Here is a 24,001-nt window from a genome sequence, read left to right on the forward strand (position 1 = left end):
CCTTCTGGAACAGAGGATAAGATCAGCCAACAGTGTCCCCTGGAGAGCAAAGCTTGGGGATTCCAGCAGGGAGGGCAGGTTTGTCCTATGTTGGATGAATGGAAGCCTCTTGGGGACAGCTATGAGTCAGGAGTTTCCTGGAAGGAATTCAGGCCTCTCCTCTCTGTGCTGCCTGCTGCCCAAAACAGTGCTGGATATTTCTGAGATTGTGTGTCTCAGAGATAAAGTCCTGGGTGTGTGTCATGACTTACCATGGGGATGGTTCCAGAGTGCCTTCTGTGTCTGGGTGTGTGCCCAGTGCTGGTGCATAGGAGCCCAGCTGTCCTCACAGCAGCCCCAGGAGCCACAAACCCACCACACCAGCATGAGGGTCAGAAGGGAGAACTCAGTGTCCTGCTGCAGCGCGATAACCCTTGTGAGACGGCTTGTGTTCCGCCATGACATGGAGAGGAGAGGAACGGCCTCACTGGCTCCTTCCACATGCTCTTCCTACCCCGTAGTTCAGGTGTCCCTGCAGGTGTGCAGGTGTGGTAAGCATTTCCTCCAGGAGGGCTGGGAAGAAAGACTCTGCCTGACGGGGCCCACAGCTCGAACACTGCTATGTTCGAGTTGGAGCCTGCGGGGTTTAGGGTGCCAGAGTCAGAAAAGGATAAGTGGCAGGCCTCCATCCTTGCTGCACACCTCCTGAGCTCCTGCAGCCCAGACTTTGGACCTTTGCTTGTGATTTATTTTAAATCTTGAGTGAAATTTATTTTCTCAGGAAGCCGTAAGAGCAGGGCCTGTGAGGGCTGAAACCACAGGGCTCATTGTACCTGCCTGTTGCAGTTAGAGCTGACGGCCGGCCGGCTCCTTGGCTCCCTCAGCTCAGTAGCTGGGGTGGAGCCTGCGCATCTGGTCTCCACACCACACTCCTCCACAGGCCCCTTCCCTCCTGGAGTGCTGCTTCTCTCCCCAGGGCGTGTACTCCACCAGGACCCGTTGCTACCCTGTGGGCACCATCTCTGACTGGCCTCTGCTAGAGGTCCTCTTGGGCCTGCTTTCAGGTTCTCATCAGGTTCCCACTGGCCCGCGCCGTGATGTGGTGGGTGACGCCTTGGGCTGTGATTTTAGTCAGGCCACACTGGGTTTACCCTGCAAGCAGAAACTTTCTCTGAGCTTCTTTGCATCGTGGTCCTAACACTCAGCCTGTGCTGTGTTCCTTTCTCTGTCACCGCTGCTTCCTCAGGGTGGGGACCTCATGTGGTGGGGAGTTGGCTCCACCCCTGCATCGCTGTCCCACACTGCTGTGCAGGCGGGGCTCCTCACCATGTGTGTTGAGGGGATGTGCGGTGTCGTGCTTGTGAGCCCATGTGAGTGCTGCAGTGTAGTCACTGAATTGTGGTTTAGGAGAGAGGACATGAAGAGGTCATCTCTGCTGTTCACCTCACTATTTTATTCTCTGCTTCAGAGAATCCCCATCTGGGAAGAAGGAGCAGCTCCACCTTGCAGAAAATTTAAACTTTTAAACTTTAAACACGCACACAGCATGAAGTGTGGGTGACAGTGACCTGTGGAAAGCTCAGAGGTGGGATGCTTGGGACTCCATCTGGTGCTGGTGTGCCCAGGTCTGCACCAGACCTCTTGACTCCATGAGGCAGCTCAGTGTCCCAGTCCCTGCCTAGGCCTTTGCCTCCATACTGTGGCTGATCCATGGTCTGGTGCTTCTGGAAGAGTCACCTTTGCCCCACTCATTTCAGACTTGGCACTCTCCCAGACCCGGCAGCCAGTCTGCGCCCTGATGTGCAGGGCCCAGTGCTTCAGGCTTATGGGTCCCTAAATATTAGGCTAGAGTTCACTGTGTTCTCGTTCCTTATTATACTTTGGCTCCAAATGTTGCACATTCAAAGTTTTAATTTTATGGAGAATGGTGTATGTGTTTGAGGCTTACCAACTCGTAGCTGCTGGTACTCATTCAGGGTTCTTCTTTGTGCTCATTTATAAGAAGAGGTTTTTCAGTATGAGGGAGTCAGTGTGCTCATTGTGGAAGAAATGCGAAGAAATAGGGAAGCCAGGGAGATGCGCAAGTGTGGAGGGACAGCATACTTGGGGTCAGTGCTGGGGGGCTCACAGGAGGGGGCTCAGGAGCCCTGAAGATACAAGGCTGGGCCACAGGAAAGCACATGAAGAGGGAGGGAGAGTGTGCATGTGGGCTGCAGGAAGAAGGGATGCCTGAGTGTGTGCCCAGTGCTGGTGCATAGGAGCCCAGCTGTCAGCAGCCTGAGTTGCCCCTCATGCTGGACAGCACTCCCCAGCATTGTGTGAGCTCTGCCACGATCCAGGAGCTTCTTGGAATACTTGTTTATGCTAACTTATTTAATTCAAACCCCCTTCCACAGGTGGAGAAAAGGCGGTTCAGAGAAATTAGACAGTTTGCCAGGTCACAGAGCTATTATGGACTGGAGTTTCTCTGGCTCCAGAGTTCATGCTGTCAACCATTGTACCTTATTTTCCCTCTGGATCAACAAATAAAAGGCTGTTCCGAAGTCTTCAGGGAAATGGTCTTAGGACTGGCTGTTTAAAGGCCTCGTGTTGCAGGGTCTGATTGTGTTTCTCTGTTGTCCTGACTTTTCTGTCATGATGACAAGATGATCGCTACAGCTCCAAATACCACATCCACATACGTGTGCTTATAGGAGGGAAGAGGAACACCCATTCTTAATTTTATCAAGGAGCCCTGTTCCAGAAGTCTTGCAGCTAGATCTCTCCATGCCACTGTCTGTTGGACATCTGGGAGCCTTCAGCCTCTCCTGAGCCATGCTAGCTGGGGAGAGGCGGATTGGGAAGGCAGCTGGATTACTCCCTTCTCAGTTACATGTGGTTCCTGGTGCAGGCCTGGCTCTCTGCTCTCCCTAGCTGAGCTCTAGTGGGCCGATGGGTCTTCCCAGAGTGCAGGTAGACATGGCTGTATGGTGGCCTGCTGTGTAAAACAGCAGCTGACCTTTTGTGGTTTTGATAGATTGTATGATAATGAGGTACTAGAAAGTTGCATTTTGAATTTTGGATATGAGTTGCCTAAAAATGGTACTGCAGTGTTTCTAAACATTTATCAGGTGATTGCATTTGTTCACAACATGTCTGTGTGGCATTTTAAGGCAATAGATGACCTTATGAGGTCAGGAGGTACTCTTCTGTCCCCAGACAGCCACAGGGTAATCAGTAGAGAACAGTCACTTTTATGTTCCACCACAACATCAAGGGACAAGTTGCACCTCTGAATCTGTGATAAACGTTTATATACTCGGAGGGCTGGTGAAATTGGTTTGAGGAGAATTCTGCCCTGGAGCATGAGTTAGGACTCCTGCTTCCTATCTTGTCTCCCCAGCCATCTCGGGCCTCTGCAGGGAGACCTGCTCTTTCTAATGCCAGTGGAGGAGCTCTGTGGCCAGAAGTGCTGTTAACTCCAGGAACCTCCAGGTTGGGAGTGGGCTGCCCCTTCCAGGAGCCTAGAGTCCATCAGCTGGGATGCACAGGACAATGGGCATCTGCATCTCAGCCCTGTGGTGAGTGCTTGGATGGTTCCTGGGTATTCGTCAGCCACCTCACCACACACCTTTATACACTTTTGTGTGTGACATGGGTGAGGACGGTGTGAGACTGGGAGTATCAGCACCAGTGTGCACTGGTCAAATATGTCTCCTCAGATGTGATAGCCATCTGGGTTATTGCTGACACACTTTTTTAACCTGCTTAGACACTTTTTAAAAATGTCTGGCCACACTTTGGAACATGCTTCACACAAGCACAGTTCATCCAGAGCAGGACGTTTTGCCATCGAGTTCTTTGTGAGAGTGCTCTGGGAGTTTTTCCTGTCACAGAAACGGTTGTCTTGTTTCTGTAGCTTATTCATTTACTTGTAAGCTTTTTATATTGGGAAATTTTACCCTGAACCCACTCTCTGTCTTCAGCAGTCTAGTGAAGCAAAGTCCCAGTCTTCCTTCACCCTCACCTCACTTCTTGAGCTGATTTTGAAGCAAATTCCAAACACTGCATCATTTCACCTGCATCTCCCAGTGTCTCTGAAGATGAGTATGGCTTTCAGTACACACAGTGTGTTTCCTTGACTCAGGATACGGGTAAGGTGAGGCCTTGTGACTCATCACTCTGACCCATAGACATAATCTGAACATCACTCCCAGTCTAGCCGTGCATGTCTGTCTCTTCCTGCAGTATTAGTGGAATAAGCCAGATCGTGAGTCCTGTAGACTTGAAGGTGGTCTGAATTTTGTTGATTACTCCTCTCCTCTAACCCTTGGCAAACTGTGCTTTCCTCTGTCTCTTCAGTTTCCTCTAAGTGGCAGAGAGACAGTCCTGTTTAGTTAGGATGTTTCACAAATGGTGCTGTGTACTTGTTATTGTGTGGATAGAGCACCTGGTCATCTTCTCCCTCTTGATCACTCTGGATCTGTCCTTTGGGGATCACAGAGCCCGGAGTGGACAAGACTGTATCTTTCCTCCCTGCAGGCCTAGTGGTCTTTGATTGCTGTTTTTCTATCTGGTGTGACTAGTCAGGATGTTCTGTGTTCATTTTGCACATCCTCTGTCCTAAGACTGAAATCAGCTAGTTCTCCAAGGTAACCCTATTTTTTTTTGCGGGAAGTGGTTTTTAGAATGTACTGATCATGATAAAACCCACCAGGAGTGCTTGCTGACTCAAGTTGAGAGTGATGGGTTTCCCTCCGCCTCCTGGTCTGGCTGCTGAGTCCTCCTCCCACGCCAGCCGTTCAGATTGTTCCTGGACACCAGCAACATTGCTCATTTCTTTCTTCCTGCACTGTGCTCAGCAGCCTCAGAGAGCAGCACTGACTCTTCATCACTGACCCCTGGAGCTACTCCTGTGGTGTCTGCCCCCTCTGATAGGCCAGATGTAGGGCAGATTATCCCGTTTTAAGGTCTTAGAAGAGTCTTCCTTCTCCACATGGATTCAGGGTTAAGCTCATTTGTTTCATTTTGCTTATGGTTTGTGAGAGCTGCTTTTTTAAAAAGTTATTTTCGCTTTGTGGTTATGTGAAGGAGTTCACGACTCCAGAGTTAAGTACACAAACAAATGTATTCACAGAAGTCTGGCTGCTCTTCTTATCGTCTCCAGGCTGTGCCCTCCTTCCTTCTGTAGGCAACCACTTGAACATTCTGATAACGACTGTATGTGTAAATAAAAACGTGCATGTCGACCTGCCCAGCTGCATCCGCACTGGCTTCCCTGTCTTGGGCACGTGGTAGTGTGTTTCGCGTTTTTCTTCATCAGAGTCAAAGCTTCATTCTTTCCTTTTTCACTTTGCCATTTTGGGAAATTTGTTGTGGTGGTGATCATTCCCACAATGTGGTGGGGATACTTGCAGGTGGCTTGGCAGGTCCCCTGGCCTGCCAAGGGCCATGAAGTGCGGAAGACCCTACTTTACTTGTGTCACCAAGCCGATCTGCAGCCCTTGGAAGTTTCCTATAGGCAGAATTGTCCTAGCACAGTGACTTTAGTGGCAGGTCTGCAAGCCTATTGAGCCCTTATTTTAGAAATGGATTAGCCCAGCTACAGCCGTGGCTTCTATTTCTAGACCAGCTATTCTAGATCTCTTTTGCCCCTTTTGCAAATTAAGAAAGGAGTACACATAATACATAGTGAAAGAGTGGCGATTTTACAAATTTCACATAAAACTTCTTCCTGGGAAGGTAGAGGTTGACACATGAGGACTTACCTTGATATTGCCCTTCTCTCAGGTCAGTATTGCGATTTCTTACCTGTGAGTGCATGCCAGCCAGGACCTTCCATGCCACCCTGTATACCACAGGTGCAGCCCTTCTTCCACATGGACTCCTGGGTGATGGCAGAAAGAAACAGCATCCCAGCAAGGCCAGTGAGATGCTGAGCCAGTGTCCCAGCGAGCATGTGGCAGGCCCGTGAGCATGCACCTGAGACGAGGAGCCCCTTGAACATTGAGCTGGCAGGTGGGGGCGGGGGGGGGGGGCGGCTCGCAGACTTCTGTGGTCCTTGGAGCTGCCATTGGAGATGCCGGTTGGTTGTATTGTCTCACGCCCAGATTTCTAATGCTCCACATGGAAATCAGATTAGTTCCTGAGGGTCATCAGGAACTTGAAAAGAAATCTCTTATGAAATCTCAAGAGATAGAAGTCTCATCCTGAAGACTGCTCCTGTGAGGGCCAAGATGTGAGTTTGCAGATGCAGCCCACACAAAGGTGGGCCCCACATTTTGGCTTTCTTGTCTGCTGCTGCTGCCCGCTTAGTACCTCTTTGGGACTGTTTTTAGGGTGCATGCACGTGGTGAAAGGTTACCTCTTTTCATGAGTCCCTTTGCACATGGTTTTCCTCGAGTGGCCTCTACGAGGTTGGTCCCAGTGGCAATGTGTGGGTGTGGCCCTGAGATCCCTCTGCTGGCCAGTTTTACAAAATCTACTTCCCAACAGGTGAGACCCATGTAGGTCCTTTCTCTTCTCTCTTGTGTTTGATTGGTGTTCTCAACAAGCTCACCCTTGTTCATCACTATGGCCTAGTGGGAACATCTCAGGGAGTTCTCTGAGCAATGGCAGTGGCACAGGGCCGACCGTGGGTCTGAGTGCCTGTGTCCAGTGAGTAGTGCCTGTCCTGGTGACTTGGGTCCAATGTCTATCTCTGCCATGCAGGTTAGCAGATATGGAAAATTCTAGTAACCAGCAACTGTCCATCACTGTTGGAGGTAGCCTGGCAGAGAAGCCAAGAGGGAGCAGTGTTTGTAGAGTTACTATGATGTCGGTTGGAAACTGGCAGGACTGGGAGCTGTGAGGGGCTCCAGTTGCTGCGACATGTAGCTCTGTTGTTATTGCTGTCCTTCATCAAATTGGTCCCTCCCTCAAGGCTTGTGGAAGGTGCTGGTCCTACTTCAGTGGAGGGGCCTGCCTGTTAGTGGAGTCAGAGAGGCAGAGTACAAGGGCCAGCCATAGGGAAACAGGATGAACCACATGCCCGTGGACATCACAGGTAGACAAGACTTCTGGCCTGTCTGCACCTTGTCCACAGTGCACACAGCCAGAGGATGCTCGCCAGGGGTCTGCCAGTCCTCATCAGTGTCTTCAGGGTGGCAGGCAGTGAACCATGAAGACTGGAGGTTTGAAGTGGCTCTGCCACGGGCCAGCGTGTGATCTTATGGGATTTCCTGTCCTCTCTGTGCCTCCACTTCCTCTCTATGACACAGGAGTAATGGTAATGCCTTCTCTGCATGGTGGTGGTGAGGGAGGTTGGTGGGGTAGGAAGTGGGTGCTCAGAACAGCAGCTGGTCTGTGGCAGGAGCTGGGGTGCTGTTGGCCTGGCCATCCATCCATCTGCCCAGAGAGCACTCTGTCATGCGTTTTTTCCTTCTCCTCCTTTTCCTGCTCTTCTTCCCCAACTCTTCCCAAGGGTACTCTACCACTGAGCCACACCCCCAGCCCTTTATATTTTGAGATAGGATTTGCTGAGGCTGGCCTTGAACCTGGGATCCTTCTTCTGCTGCCCTCACAGGCTGGCAGGGTCAGCATTAGTACATTTGTTTTAAGGAGGAAAAAATTGCAGCTTGTTTCCTGACCTCCCAGGTTGAACAGCTGGTGAGTCATTGATCTGGGGTGGAGCCTAAAGTCTTCTATCCCTGGGGCCAGTGCTGTCTCCACCAGAGAGACCAGGTGGGTGACACACTGAAGGCCCATCTGCCACACTTCTTTTCTAGCTCATCTCTGCCCTGCACACTGGGGGACCCAGAGCAAGAGCTCGCCCGGGCATTTAAAGAGAACTTCTTTGGCTGCTATTGGAGCCAGGACCTTCCCAAGCCATCATGTGAGGTGGTGTGTAGAAGAGTAACACAAGCCCGTTGCCTGAGATTCAAAACACTGGTGAATGGTGCTGGAACCAGTGGGAGAAGGGCCTGTGGTTTTTGTGTCTGCAGACTTCCGAAGGCCACCTCTTTTATTCCCGAGAAAGCACTTTCCCCTACACATGCAGAGTGACAATAATTCAGATTGCAAGGAGCCAGGTCAGGGCAGAGCGAGGGTCTGGTTGAGGCAAGACTGAGGACACTGTGTACCTTGCTGCGGGCCAGGATTGGCTGTTTGGTCTGGGTGTGTTCAGGAGCCAGCTTCCTGTGATGAGCCTGCAGAGGACACAGTTTTATTTCACACGGAGCTGCCCTGATTCTGCCCACACAACGGCTGCTGGGTGGTTGGCATTGGCCTTGGCATGCGATTCCTTGGGGTAAAGCCTGGTCTTTAGGGAGGCTCACCAGCTGTGCTCAGGCTCCCTGTCCCACTCCGAAGACCCAGGGCTCCATCTAAACCTATAGGACAAATGGTGGCTTTTGTTGTGTTTTATTTTGTTTTTTAACAAGGGGTTGGGGAGGAGGATAGTCTCATAATGAAAACTGAGCAGCACCTTTACAAGGAGGTGTTTAAGGCGAAGTAAAACACAGGTGGAAGGGGATATCGAGTTAGTGCCATATCATGTGGGTCCTGAGATTCATGTTGAGACAGAATAATACAGGCATTGTGGGGCTTGTAGTTAATTAAAGGTAAACAGTTGATAAAGCAAATGTAGTTCACCCCACACACTTCTCCTGGATGACGTCTGTATCCAGAGATGGGATCAGAGGAACTTGAGGAGAAGGCTTCCTTCCACTGCTGTGGACTTGAGGATTGTGGAGCTGGGATAGCAGGCCACGTGCCCATGTGCAGCTGAAGAGCTGTAGCGCCTCCTTGTGTGGGTGGGTCCCTCGCAGAGGATGGAGTGGGTGTGTTCAGCCATGGGAAGGATGTGGGCCATGTCTGGGAAGAGGTGCTGCTGTGCAGAGGCACAGAATCTCCAGAGCAGGGATGGGACTGCAGAGAGAACGCTGGGCTGATTGGCGGGCGTGTGGGTGTCCTGTGGCCAGGCAGGTGGAAACCATCCTTGGGTTTGGCCATGTGCCTTGGAGGCTGTGGCCATCCATCAGGGGTTTGTTTTCAGGAGGCAGTTGTCTGGAAGAAATCGCTGACAGAATGATGGGGTTTTTGTAGCTTGATTCGCCCGAAGGCCTGAAAGTAGGGCATTTGGCCTGAATGAAGAGAGAGGCGTATAGCTGAGTTGGAGGGACCTGCCCTGGGAACCCACTGACCCAGTTGAGCGGAAGAGGAATAGCTAAAGAAGGCCCGAGGTTTTGGGGTTCTAGTTTGGGTGGCTAAGTCCAGGGTGGGGCCTGGAGCCCAGAGGCTGGGCAGGCAGGAGTGAGGCAGGCCTTGACCTGGGATCTACTGAGGTGTGCACAGGAGACCCTGCAGCACGGGAGCCATGGGCTAGTGCACAACAGCTTGTGGTTCTGAGGGAGGCGCTTGGCCCAACCTGAGATGAGGAGCAGGAGCAGCAGTCACAGTGGTCGGAGGGCAGGAGGACTGAGAGAAGGCGGGTGGTGTGGATAGCAGGGAGCTATGTCTTGTGCTGGAGACCTGTCACCTAGGGAACCCAGACTCCATGCCGGGCTGGGTCATGAGGATCTGGCTGTCCAGCAGGAGCAGGCTGAGCTCTGGTAATGATGTCCAGAGAGCTTGGAGCACAGCACAGCGAGAGCATAGACACACACACCACCACTGTGCCTCGGCACTGAGCACGGCCTGCTCTGCAGAGATGCTGCGCCAGCCCTTCCCCACACCTTGGACACATGGACAGCAGCTAGGGAGGGAAGCAGATGTGGAGGGAAGCATGGGCACCACTGTGTGGGAGGCATCTGTACACCAAGCTGTCCAGTCCACTTTTCTTGCCCTATTCCCCGTTCATTTTCACCTTTCTTTCCTCCTTAAACTTTACTCTCAGGAAGGTCCCTGTATACAGTGACCTGTCCTGTAGTATGTGCTGCTGCTCTCTATCCTAGTCTGGAAGAAGGACTGTTTTTTCTTTCTTTCTTTTTTTTTTTTTTTTAAAGAGAGAGGAGAGAGAGAAAGAGAGAGAATTTTCAATATTTATTTTCTAGTTCTCGGCGGACACAACATTCTTGTTGGTATGTGGTGCTGAGGATCGAACCCGGGCCGCACGCATGCCAGGCGAGCGCGCTACCGCTTGAGTCACATCCCCAGCCCAAGGACTGTTCTTTCTTGACTGTCAGGCCGCTATAAGCTTTGAGAGGCAAACACATCCTGCTCACCCTCCTTCTCCTTGCTTCTAGAAGGCTCTCCTGGTTCCTTATGCCAGACAGTCAGGAGTGCTCTCACCATGGAGTTCTGTCCAGTTCTGTTGGGTTCCAAGGGAGCCTGCTGATGAGGCGGCGCTGGCCCTCCGGCCTGCCTGTCTGGCGTAGCAGGTCAGTTTGCCAGGGCAGTGAAGGGCCTGTAGTGGGTGAGTATTAAAGTGCAGGCCTTGCTCTGCTGCTGCACTCTGACCCCGCAGACAGAGTTGTCGGAATCCAGGAGAGAAGATTCCTTGGACCTCTGCTCTTCAGAGAGGCTCATGGACTGTGAGAACTCTGTAGGAAGTGTCTGCTCATCATTGCCATTGCTCATGCACCCATTCCCACATACTTACCTAGCGCCAACTGTGTGCTTGGCATTGTGATGCTGAGGCAAGCTGGGTGTGTCCTTATTAGGGCACAAGGACAGACTTGAGAAGAGAATCAGCAAATGGAGACATGGAGAGCCTCGGGCCAGGGGAGCCCCCTCCATTGTCTATGAGGGCATCTAAGATTGGCTTGTTTAACCTTGCACTTGACGACTGAACAAAAAAGTGTCCAGGCAGAGATTGGAATTGGGCATAGAGGAAAGGTAGGTGAGAATATGATCCAGTCCAAGACTTGAAGGATACTTTCTTTAATAAATTCTGTTTAGAATGCAGACTCAGAAATTGACAGGGCTGGGGGTCTTGGAGGATGTGTGGGCCTTTGTGAAGTATTGCACAGTCGGTGGGAAGCCTTGAGTGAGATACATATTGAAATTTGAGATTGAATTTAGAGAGAGCAAAGCAAGGCTGGAAGATTAGTTGGGAATTCGCTGTATTAATCTAAGTACTAAGTGGTGGTGATGATGATTGTGACAAAGGTGACGATGATAACAGTAGTGATGGTGATGAGGTGATAGTGATGACGACAGTGATGAAGATGATGATTGTGATGGTGGTGACAGTGGTGGTAGTGATGGTGACTGATGACAATGATGGCATCAGTGATGACAACAGCAGCGATAACTATGGTAAAGGTGGCAGTGGTGATAACATTGGTGGCAGCAATGATGACTGTGATGATTGTGACAAAGGTGGGGATGGTAACAGTATGGTGATGGTGACAACAACAGCGGTGATGATGATTGATTAAGGTGGTACTGATGGTGATGGTGACGATGATGGTGGTGATGATGGTGGAGGTGGTGATAGTTGGTGGCTGGCCTGGTAAGTGATGGCTGTGCTAGTGCAGATGGAAAGAGGTGAGCGGATGCAACCAGGATTTTGAGAGCGAGATTGAAAAGGGTGATCGTGTGGAGGAGAGAAAGGGGAGGAAATGTCAAGGATGAGTCTTGGTTTTGGTGTCCAGCTGTGGGTAGACAGCTTCGTTTGGAAGAGAAGAGGAAAGAATAGCTTTAGGAGGGAAGAGACAGGAGGTCTGCCTCCTAACACCTGCTTTCTGGTAAAATGTCCAATTCATTCACACCTGGGAACAGATGCTGTGGTCTTTGGGATCTCAATGGCCCTGTTGGGTTGCACTGGGGATGGAATCTGGGGAGAGGGCAAAAGGTGGATTTTCTTGGGTTTATTTCTATGTAGAGCATGTGGACATTCCATATAAACTGTAAGATACCATCTTGACATTTCTCTTTTGTCTTTTTAAAAGAATCTTGCAGCCAGGCGCAGTGGCACATACCTATAAGCCCAGTGACTTGGGGTACTGAAGGAGGAAGATTGCAAGTTTGAGATCAGTGTGGGCATGTAGAGAGACCCTAAGCATCTTAGGGGTGATTCTGCCTCAAAATAAAAAATTAAAGAGACTGGAGGTGTAGCTCAGTTGTTAAGGGACCCTGGGCTCAATCCCCAGTACCAAAAAAGGGAACAGGATCTTGCCTGTTTTTATCCCAACACCAGAAGTGGGAGGAACGGCCGGAGCAGCCAGAGCTGCCGGAAGCCAGGGAGCAGGGTCAGGTCTGCTCATAGGTCCTCCCTACCCAGCATTTCCCCAGAAGTCCTTGCATGCTGGTGGGAGGGAGAGTGGGCTGGAGCCTGGGCAGAGCTGGCCTGAGTTCTAACACTTTGTTTCTTCCTCCTGGACAGTTCTGAGAGTATCTTGAAGGCATTTCAGCTCCTTGGATCTGAACTTTAAACGTGCCTGTGGCTGTAGAGGGGTGAGAAGATAGCAGATAGCTGTCTGTGTTCACCTTCCTGGTCCAGCAGGACGCCAGTGCCAGAGGCCCTGCGGAAGCAGGATCTGGCTGCCACTGCCACCCAGGGCTTCTTGTGGTGGGATTTTGTCCACAGAGAGGACCACTGAATGGAGCCCCAGTTGCTTCCCAGCATGGCCCTGCTCTCCTTCAGGTGACATCACCATGTGTGAGGTCCCATACTGCCACCTGCACCATGGGGAACAGAGCCTGCCGCACTGGCCCTGCAATGCCTGGAGGCTGTCCTCAGTGGGAGCCGGGCAGCTGTGCATTGGCTGCAGAATCCCATGCCAGGGACCCTTTTACCCTCCTTAGCATCGTGATTTGCCAGGTGTCCCTGGGGCAGGAGACCATCACTGAGAAGGAACTGGGACTCACTCGGAGCTGCTGCTTCTTTGTTAAACCGAGGAGTGGGCTTTCTTTGCGTCTTCAGTTATTTATCTTTTATTCTCTTTACTGCCAGCTTCAAACTCCCTGTGCGTACATTTTACTACATCTTGAGATTTAGCTTTTCCGGAGCCACATCTAGCACACCAGGCAGTGATGTAGAGACTTGCTTTGTCACTCTGTGTGCCCAGTGAAAATGGTTGTAAACTCCCCAAACGACCAGGTGCGACTACCTCTCCCTTCTCCCAGCCGGGAGCCATCACCCTGCGCTCCTGCACTGAAACAAAGCCTCACCACAGTGCCGTGACATTTAATTTAGTGTTTCTCATTTCAAAGCTCTTAAAAATATTAATTAATTCCTGTCAACCCTGGGAGGCGTATTATTAATATCCGAGGTGCCTTTCAGGCTGGTCCATTAATGTGTCCCCTTGCTGTGATAGGTAAGGAAGCAACAATGAGGCCGAATCTTTTTTTTTTTTTTTTTCCTTCCCAATCCCTAAAGATAAGACCTTGCTGGAGCCAAGGTCAGAAATAATGAATCCCTAATCTCACTGGTGTCCCTGAGTGACCCCTGCTCTGTGGCCTGGTATGTGTTTGGGAAGAACGGCACTCCTATTTAGGAGTGATCTCAGGAGACAGAGCAGCGGGTTCTCAGCGGAGCTCCGACTCCATGGGCCCTAGATGGAGGGCTGTGCGGGGGAGAGTGGAACCTAGCAGAGCCCTGCTGTAGCAGAGGGTGTGGGCTCAGCAGCTCGCTGAAACTGCCCCGCAGGGGGTGGCCTCCCAGGGCAGCTGTGTGGTCTTAGCAGTGGGGCCTGTTCCCATTTGGGGTGGCTTGTCTTTCAAGACCCCTGTCTCCTGACTTCCCATGGGGGTTTCTGTAGCCCGGCAAGGCAGTTACAGCCAGCCGACACCCAACGTGGGAAGCTCCCGCACCACGGGCACCGGTCTGGGCCCTTTCTCTTTCTTTTTGTGACCGCCAGTGGCAAGTCCTATGCACCTTCTGTTCTGGTCTGTCTGTAGCTGATGACTTTACAAGTTCTTCGACTCTGGGAAATGTGTCCTTTGTTTGTGAGGAGTGAGTGGTGTCAGTGGGTGAGGAGAGGCGAGTGTCTGCCATCTCAAGGCAGACCCTCAGCTGGGGTTGCAGGGTAGAACCAGGTGACCTGTCTCCCTGGTGGAGCTGTGTGTGTGAGACACTGACACTGCCTGACTCCTGCCTGAGCCCGAGGCGTGGGCAGTGCTGCTCAGAAAGCTGGGTTCAGCTGGCCAGCGTTGCTGTTTGGGTGGTGGCTTTAGATGGTGCTCTGAATGGTAGATAGCATGGTTCACAGCCACACTCCTGTACTTTCTGGTATTGTAGGATGCAGGAACCATCAGGAAACAAGTTCCCATGGGTGGAGAGTAAACATGCTCTCCAAGACACACTTGCTGTTTTTGTCACTTTGTCCAGTGACACTGTCAATGACACTGGAGGTATGACATTTTTGCCAGCCTGTGAGGGAGAAACAGCTTGAAGGCGCGTGGCCTCCCCTCCTTGCCAAGAGGCTACATTCTCTGGAGGTTTCCCTGTCACTCCTGCCCTGGCTGTCCCTGTTGGGGAGAAGGGAAATATCCTCCTGTTGTCAGCTTCCAGATCCCCAAATGCCCCTGGTGCAGGGAAAGGAGGTCCCTTCCTAGCACTTCCTCCTGGCTTCTTTGAGGGCAGAGGTGCTATTCCCTGGCTTGTGCCCACATACCCCACATATAATGTTCTGGCTGGGGAGAGTGTCCTGGGCACACCGCACAAAACTCATGGAGCCAGTCCTGCCCCTCTCCAAGGGGTGCTCACAGACAACTAGAAACCACTGAGCTCACAGGAACTGGCTTCTCTCCATACAGTTTCCCTGGCATTTCCCTTGGTGGTAAATAAAATTGCTGTCAGATTTTCTATGCTTGCAGAAAATAAATAGCAAATTCAGACTCCTTTTAGCACTAATTGAAAATATGTTGCTGAGTCCTGCCTTTCTGTCTGGGTCATTCCCTGCATGGACCCCTAAGTGCCTTAATGGAAGCAGGACCTCTGCCTGTACCAGCATTCCAAGCACAGCTGTCCTGGAGCTCATAGCTGTGGCTTCTCCTGCTAACGTGTTTTTTGAGTACCCTCCTGAGCTGCTCCATCTTACGGAGCACTTGGATGAGGAATGTGTAGGTATCTGAGTGATTTACATAAGGCGCAGAGCAAAATATCTGCCCAAGTGGGATGTGGTTTGCTGATCTATTTGACTGCCATAGCAGCCATGAGTCCGAGGGAGCTCCAGGTTTTGGGTTTTTGTGGGTCTTGTCCACTGGCTGGGGTGATTTGGCGGGGCAAGTGGGTTCCCTATCCTCTGTGTGCTTGCTGTTTGGGGCCGAGGGAGGTAGCTTGCTCTGTGCGCTTTGGCATGAGTCTCCACAGATTGACCTGTCCCCTGTGTCTGTTATCTAAAGAGAATGTCTAGCTCTCTCCATTTCAAATTTATTTTCTGATTTCAGAATGTACTTGCCTGTGTGGATGTAGTTGCAGAGGGCACGTAGCCAAGGTCGAGGTGTGTGGAGAGAATGTCTCCTGTTTCCCCTGGAACCAGGTTTTCATTTGTCATCTGTTCTCATAATGTTTTGCAGGATTTGTAAGACTCAGCATCCCGTTTCAGGCTTGCCCCCAGCACAAACAAACAATGGATCAGTGACGATCAAGGGTGTTTCTCTCTACTTTTTTCCTAACTCTTTTTTTTTTTTTTTAAGAGAGAGAGAGAGAGAGAGAGAGAGAATTTTTTTTTTTAATATTCTTTTTTTTAGTTTTTGGTGGACACAACATCTTTGTTTGTATGTGGTGCTGAGGATCGAACCCGGGCCGCACACATGCCAGGCGAGCATGCTACTGCTTGAGCCACATCCCCAGCCCTACTTTTTTCCTAACACTTTAGCTTTTATTTTTTGGTGCTGAGGATCGACCCCAGGCCAATAAGATGTTGGAAAGTGAAGACACGTATGGCGGGCAGTTGGCTTTCTGCTGTGCCTCTTTCTTAGCTGCCATGTGCACTGCAGGCCCTTATTTGCAGGACCTTGCATGTGCCACCGGGAGCTCCACCGAGGCGCTGCACCCAGCCCTCTTCCCTCTTTGGAGTCTGAGAGTAGCACAGTGTGCAGACCTGAAGGGCGTAGTGTGCCCACATCCAGGTGTCTTCACTTTCCAACATCTTGTTGGCCTTCACTCATGTCACGGCAGCATCCTGTAGGATTTCATCATTTTGATTTGTTTGTTTCTTTACAGATTTTCATAATCAATGTCATTAGCAGTCTGATAGTCACTCAGAAACTACTTGCTAGTGACTGAGTGTGTTGTTGTGTGGAGAGGATGTGGTGCCCTGCATTGAAGGGCACACTCAGCTGTCAGCGGCATCTGCCTCAGTGTCACATAAGTGGGCAGTGAACAGCTCATGTCAGCTCAAAGAAAGAAAAGACCACTTCCTGCTGACAGGGTCCAGGAAGGAATTTTGCCAAAGAGCTGGGCCTTGAACAGGCTCTTCTGGAACCTGTGAGTTAGACGTGGCTGGTCTGGGGCAGCGATGCCCATCTTCCCTGCCCTGCACCAGCATCCCACCCCTGCACTCTTTGCTCCTTGGCACACCTCCTCCTTCCAGGTGGGGTCTGGCTCCCTGAGGACCAGCCTTGACCGAGCCCCCATTTGGTTGTCAACACACCTTGCCTGATGCGTGGAAATGAACTTGAACACTTTGCGTGGTGTTACTTGCTAAATCGCTCTTCTCTGTGACACTGTTTACTTTGCAAACAGCATTCCAGTCGGAAGGGAGGAAGCACTAAGAGGGGCTCCATCTTGCTAACCCTGCCACACCAGTGCAGGGCTGCCCAGTTGCCCTGAGTACGGGAAGGGCTGCTTCTAGTGAATTGGTTTGTGGTCTCTGGATGGGCTTTGTTTCCAGGTGCAAAAAAATTCAAGGAACCTGTGAAGAGTGTTTGCTTTGCCATCCTAGCTTTTGTTGTCAGACATGGACTGACAACTCCAGGTCGAGGTTGGGCCCCTGTCTCTTGCTTTTCCCTCACATGTAACCTTGCTTTTCTGCCCAAGGCCTGGAAACCTGGAACTGAGCAGTCTGCCTCCCTGGTCTTCTGGCTCACTTCCCCTCTCTGCTCTTCTGGGAGCAGTGGCAGGCTCAGGGCAGCCAGTGCTGGCCAGCCTGGCCTGGCCAAGAGCTGTGCGCAGGCCCGCTGCTCCCTCACAGGCCCTTCTTTGATCACGTTCCTACTGTGCTGCATTCTCCCTCACATTGCATCATGGCGTGGGCTTTATGTCCTTTACTTCTTTTCAGACTAGTGAACAGACACGAGCTTTTAAGATGAGAGCACAGTGTCACTACAGGCACACCCTTGCGCTGTGTTCCTAGGATGCCATCTTTCTGAAGAGTATGCTTTCGCTGCAGGTGTTGCTCTGTCGATGGGCCTTCTAACTGACTTCCTGGTGTGGCCGGGATTCTTCCTTATTGCTTCCACTTCACCACCCAGGGTCCCTATAGCTCTGCTCTTCCAGTTCTTCTCTGTTGTGATTTACCAGTAAAAGTTCTCTGTGACCAAACAAGAACAGATAAATAGGAAGCAGAGACCCTCATCATTGGCTTCAGCATCATTGTCATTGACCAGGCTCCTTGCTGCCCTCGCCCACCTTCCCGACCCAGAGTGCCTGCAGGTCAGCACAACATTGAGTTAAGTCAGCATTTGTTACGTTTTGACTGTGTGATTGCTGCTGTGAGAAGCCCAGGTGTCTTGTGGCTCTGTCTTCTGATTCTGCTAGTTCCCCAGTCTGTGGTCTTGTCTGTGGAGCCCCTGCCCCCTGCCGTGGGTTTCCTTGGCTTTTCTTGTTTGTATTTTTCCCATGTGGATTTCAGTGGCAGATTGTCGAATTCCTTAGAATAGCTTGTTAGGATATTGACTGGGACTGTGCGGTATGTGTGAACGACCCTGGGGAGAGTGGACACCTTCAGGATGGTGAGCTTCTTTCTGCCCGTGCAGGGACACCATTGCATTTGCCCAGGCTTCCTGTGTTTCCCAGGAGAGTATGGCAAGTTCCCACCACCAGGTTTTACACGCATCTTGCTTTCCCCACGTAGTTAATCTTCGTTGCTGTATTGGAGGGCTTTCTTTGCCACAATGCCCCCTGTTCATTGCTTGTCTGATTTTGGGGAGCCTGGGGGGTATCAGGGATTGAACTCAAGAGCACTCAACTATTAAGCCACATCCCCAGCCCTATTTTGTGTTTTATTTAGAGACAGGGTCTCTGAGTTATTTAGCGCCTCGCAGTTGCTGAGGCTGGCTTTGAACTTGCTATCCTCCTGCCTCAGCCTTCAGGGCTGCTGGGATTACAGATGTGCACCACTCATCTGGCTGTCTGTCTGATTTTTGTATGGTGGTTTCAGATCCTGCTTATTCCTTGAGTTCCATAGTATGGGCTTCTAGGTCCAGACTGTGGCAGGGGTGTAGGCCCTCAAGCAGGCGATGAGGCTGGCATATGGCGGGCAGTTGGCTTTTTGCTGTGCCTCTTTCCTAGCTCTGCCGTTGCTGCCATGTGCACTGCAGACCCTCCTTTGAGCAAGCTGTCTCTGTTCCATGTTGTGGAAGTGCTCTCAGGAGGGTTTCCCTCTTCTGACAAGTACTTAGTACTTTAAGTGGCAGCTGTATCTGGCCTGTGTTCTATGCGACAGGCTCTCTGTGTTGATGTCCTTTGGACTTTGAAGTCGTTCCCAATGACGGTATGTTAAATGAATGAGTGCCTTTACCTGCTCTGTCATGCAAAGGAGTTTCTGTCCAGTGCACAAGGCAGAGGCTGGGGTTGTGTCTGGAACCACACGCTACTAGCTACAGACTCTGGGAGAATAGAGTGCCTTCTGGCTGTTGGGGGTTGTGGTAAGCCTCTCATTTCTTCTCTTTCCACAGGCCCGGTACAAGCAGAGCCTGGACCCAACTGTGGATGAGGTCAAGAAGCTGTGCACTTCGCTGCGCCGGAATGCCAAGGAGGAGCGGGTCCTCTTCCATTACAATGGCCACGGCGTGCCCAGGCCCACAGTGAATGGCGAGGTCTGGGTCTTCAACAAGGTGAGCCCACCCTGGGAACCCTGCCTTCCTCTTGCTAGATAGAGGCTTGTCAGTTGAAGTGGTCGCAGAGGTGAACTCCCCGTAGCTCCTGCTGAACTGTGGTATTTTGCCAACCAGAGAGCAGTCAGATAGACAGGAACCACAGGCCAGTTCCCTGGCTGGAAGTTTTTGGATCATCTCTGTTTTAGTGATTAAAGCTGATAGATGATCAGGCACAGGAGCTATTTCTGTTGGAGGACACGCTGGTCATTCTCAAAGTACATGCGTGTGCAGTATCCTTGATGCGTGGGGTTATTGGCAGTTCCCTGTGGAGAGGCCAAAGAATACTTCCTTATAGTCTCAACAGTTGCAAGTTGGTCAATTTTATCAAGAATTCGTTTTGAGAATCTGTGATTTTCTTGGAAAGTAAAACATTCTGAGTTATCTAAGGAGCCAATGCCCAGCCACCCTGCAAGTGCCATCTCAGCCTTCCCTCTCTGATGTTGAACTTGCAATCACTTGTAATTCCCGAAGCCGGGGCAGGATTCCCACCTTCCTGGGCTGAGCAGGCATTCCATCTCTGCCGTCCTGCATGAGCTTTTGGTTCCCACAGAGCAGCTGGCTGCACTGCTGTCTCCATGCTCCACAAAGGTAGCTCTGGGGGCATGTAGCGGGCCCCATTGTGTACTCCACCACTGGTTGGTGGTCCAGCAAACACGATTGCAGGTGGTGCTGCTTACTAGCTTTAGGATCTGGACAAGCGCTGAAACTTCCTGGCCCTGTGACCAAATGTGGATTGAAAGATTGCAGGAGTGTCCTGTTTCCTAGTGTTTGGCCCAGGTGGTGGTGTGGAGAGGCCTAGAGGAAGACTTCAGGACCCTGGACAGAAGGCAGAGCAGGCAGGGCAGTTGGAGGATGCCAGGCCCAGCTCTGCCTGCAGGGGCTGCTGTTTCTCCCTAGGTGTATTTAAGTGCCCTCTAAGTTTTTGTATGAAATGTTCGGAGGTTCAAAACTGTAATTATGACAGTAGTAGAATGGAAGGAAACATGGCACAATGAACTGCCAGGCACCCACTGGCTGGTTCAGGAAGGAGACAAAGTGAGGTGCCAAGAATTCTGAGCCTATCATCACCGTGCTGTTCTTTGTAGGTCTTCCCTGCTTGTTGGACATGTAGGCACGGGGCCTGGGGCCCAGTCTCTGTAGATGGATTGGGACTGTCCTGCAGGTGATATTCTACGCCTGCTTTTCACACACACTTCTGCTCTGAAGAGTGGCCCTTGTGGTCCAAGGTGGGCCTGTGATGCATGCGGATTGAAAGATTGTTTCACTTATGGATGCCATGCCATGCCATCTCAGTGCCTTCTGAGCTGGGGACTTCAAATGGGCCCCATCTTCTCCTGTGCAAAATGGCACTAGTGTTTAACTTTTTATCTTCCTCGCTGTGTGTGCCACCTTTCTATTGCTATGACAAAATACCTGAGGAAATCAGCTTAAACAGGGAAATGGGTTATTTGGCTCCAGGTTTCATAGGTTTTAGTCCACAGTCACCTGGCTCCTTATCTTGAGGCCTGTGGTTAGGCAGAACATCATGGCAGAATGTGGTGGGCCAGGTGACAAATTATGCCCTTAAAGGACACACATCCAATAAGTGAGTACCTACCTGTTCTGTTGTCCTTAAGTGCCTGCTTTAAAGTAAACCAGCTTTTGTGGGGTGTGTCTCTGAGCTTCCCACTCTGTTCCCTCTACTTCCTCCAGGTAGGTCCCAAAGTTTCCCTACCTCCCAATTGCTCTTTAAAGTCCAAATCCACCAATGGGTCAAACCACTGTGAGTTCAGAGCCCTCACAATTCAGTCACCTCCCAAAGCCCACCTCAAACCCTGCTGCATGCCTTGAGGGGACAGTCCAGACCCAAACCACAACCCTTACCAACACTGGGTGCCACCAAAATTTGTGTCTATTTGTACCAGTTGGGTGGGTGTGTTGGAGTTTGAACTTTGCTGGTGACTGTTGAGTTGGGCACCTTCTGATCTGTATGCTGGCTGTGTGGGTGACCTCTCCTGCATACCACTGGGCTCCCCCCTGTTCTCCACTTGAGCTGCTGGCCCTCTGCTTACTTATTTGAGGGATTTTTTTATATTCCAGACAGTGATTCTCTGTCATTCTTTTGGATTGTGACTGTCTTCTCTGAATTTATGGCTTGCTTTGTTTCCCCGTTCTCTTTGTGGTGTCCCTTGGTGAACAGGAGTGGCTCACTGTGATCTGGTGGTGTTCCTCCCTCTCTCCTATGTGGTGTGGCATACTTTTTATCTCCTGGAAGAAGACTTGCCTTATGTTAAGGTCAGAAGTGTCCCCTGGGTATTCCGTTGGGGATCTTGTGTTTTTCTATCCATTTTATTTAGGTCATCACTCAAAACTGATTTCTTCCACACAGCATAAGGCAGAGATCCAGATTTGTTTTTGTAAGTGAGTACCTACCTGTTCTGTTGTCCTTCAGTGCCTGCTTTAAAGTAAACCAGCTTTTGTGGGGTGTGTCTCTGAGCTTCCCACTCTGTTCCAAGCGTCCCCTGCAGTGAGTCTTGGTTTCTACCGCGACTGGCTCTGCTTAGTGGGACCCTGGCCAGTTTTGGTCCTCTGATCATCCTTGGTCCATATGCCTCGAGACAGCCTGTTGGCACCATGTTCCTTGGTAGCCGGTCTGGGAGGAGTCGCACTGCAGCAGTGTCCATCTTCCAGACCTGTCTTCATGTCCTCTTTATCAAGACCTGCACTTCCTGATGTTCTCCTCAGGGCACGTGGAAAGGCAGTTGGTTTGTGTTGTATCTGCTGACCTTCCAACTCTCTTGTTGATTCTAATTCTTCAGGACATCGTCTTGAACTTTCCTAACAGACTGTGATGTCATCTGCAAACAGTAACAGTTTTACTCCTCCCAACCAGCTGGGCCTCTTCACTGTGCTGGTTTCCTGGCTGGCTCGCATCTGCCCAAGCTCGTGTTTTCGGGAGTGCCTGCTGCTTTCTCTGTTGGTGTGTGATGTTTGCTTTTGTGGAAAAGAAAGAAATACCTTTATCAGATTAAGAAGGTTCTATTCCCAGTGTGTGTTTTTTTTTTTTTTTTTTTTTTTTTTTTTTTTAAGAAGTCAGGAGCTGGTGAGGGTGTTTCTGAAGCCACTGTTCCATGTCTGTATGGTAGGCTCCTCAAGACGATATCTCCCCTATACTGATGCTGTGTTGAGTGAGAGTTTGTGGCTTTATAACATGGTACACGCCTTCGATTCTTGGGATAGCCTGCTCGTCATTATGAATTGAGCTCCGTGTGCTGATATTCTGCTTGATAGTTCAGACCTGTGTTCTCGATGAGGGTTGCTTGGAGTTTTCTCTCCATTGCTGTCTTTGCCTACTCTGGCCCTTCAGTATAGCCGTGACCTGAGGAAGCAAGTTGGGGACATCTCTTGCCTTCACACACACTGTGAGAGTTTTTGGAAGGCCTGCCGGTTGCTGTCTGGACGGCGGGGCAGCTGTGGGGAGGCCGCCTGGGGTCTTGGCTGCAGAGAAACGCCCTGCAGTCCCCTGTGCTGGGCCTCCCCACGCTCCTCCCTGCTGTCTCCCGCCTCGCTGTGGTTCGTCTTTTCAGAACTCTCAAAAGAAAGGACAGAGTGAAAACACCAGCACCACCAAATGCTGGTGGGGTGTGGACCACCGGGACCCCACTCTTAAGCTGGCGAGGAGACCCAACAATAAGAAGACAGACCCCCGACCTTAAAAATGGGCAGGGCTGGGGACATGGCTCAGAGTAGAGCACTCGCCTGTCTTGCAAGCCCTAGACCTGAACAGATACCTCACCAGAAAGACATGCAGGTGGTACCTGAGGGAATTCCCGCACATCTGAGATACTGGCCTTTATTAGACCGGGTGTGTATCTGTTTTCTTCCGGTTTGTGGTGGTTGTGTCTTCTCTCAGCCCAACAGCACATTTCCTTTTAGTACCGACTGGTACTCCCGTCTGGTGTGCCCCAGCTCAGGTGTTCACCTCCTGAGCGATGTCTCCATCTCTTCCAGGTTTTGGCTATTATGAACAAAGTATTACCATCCACATCCAGGTTTTCATGTGGACATATCTCCAACTCATTTGGTTATATTTACAGGAGCATGATTCCTAAATTATGTAAGTGTGTGTGTTTAGCTTTGTCAGAAACTGCCATTCTTCCAAAGTGTTTGTACTACTTGCCTCCCCACGAGCATGAAGCAAGAGTTCCCGGTGGTCTACATCCTCACTAGCATTTGGTGGTGCTGATGTTTTGGATTTTATCCATTCTATTGGGTGTGTAGTGGTTTCTTAATATTGTTTAATATGTAATTCTCGTTATTCATCAACTTGTAATGATATATTACATTAAGCATCTTTTCATATGCTTAGTTACCACCTGCATGTCTTTCTGGTGAGGTGCCTATTCAGATCTAGGGCTTGTGCGTACCAGGCAAGTGCTCTACCTCTGAGCCATGTCCCCAACCCTGCCCATTTTTAAAAACAGGTTTTTTGTTTGTTTGTTTTCTTTTTAAATCTTATTATTGTTGAGTCTTAAGAATTCATTATACATTTTAGATATCAGTCCTTTATAAGATCTATGACTCTTATTTATGAACAGTGAACATTGACTTTTTGAAGACCAGTTATTTGCTAGAATGTTCCAAGCTCTGGTTTACTTGTTTTGCTTCTTTATGAATTTGTCAAACTGGATCAAAATACAAGACGAACTGTCCTGCTGTCCACAGAGGTGCACTATGAATACAGACTTAGGAAGGCTGAAAAGAAAGGAGAGTTCTGTCCTGCCAGTGCTCCCGGGGAAGAAGCTGGCCCGGCTGTGTCATTAATCGCCAAGTCACCCCAGGATGAAAAGCACTGTGGGATGAAGGGGGCGTTTCCTAGGGACAGGCCATGCTGTCCCAAGCCATCCCGTTCCTTCACATGTTTAGCATGAGTTTGAAACACAGCCGAGTAGACAGACTTAAGTGAGAAATAAGCAAAATACATAGGCCTCAGTGGAATTGTGAATATCCTCCTTCATAATCAATAGATTTCAACTGATATTTAGAATTGATAGGTTAAATGAACAGTTAAGTTCCATATGAGGAAAACCTAGGC

General features: G+C 50.5%; 1 protein-coding gene across 1 annotated transcript in view; it reads left to right on the forward strand.

Moving 5' to 3' along the window:
• Rptor (regulatory associated protein of MTOR complex 1) overlaps positions 1–24,001 on the forward strand; it is a 338,384-nt gene that overhangs the window by 121,042 nt on the left and 193,341 nt on the right. The window contains exon 5 of the mRNA XM_077800527.1: positions 18,727–18,885. Coding sequence (XP_077656653.1) covers positions 18,727–18,885 — 159 coding nt within the window. The remainder of the gene's footprint in view (positions 1–18,726; positions 18,886–24,001) is intronic.

This window comes from Urocitellus parryii, chromosome 7 (genome assembly GCF_045843805.1).
Source record: "Urocitellus parryii isolate mUroPar1 chromosome 7, mUroPar1.hap1, whole genome shotgun sequence".
NCBI classification, from domain to species: Eukaryota; Metazoa; Chordata; class Mammalia; order Rodentia; family Sciuridae; genus Urocitellus; species Urocitellus parryii.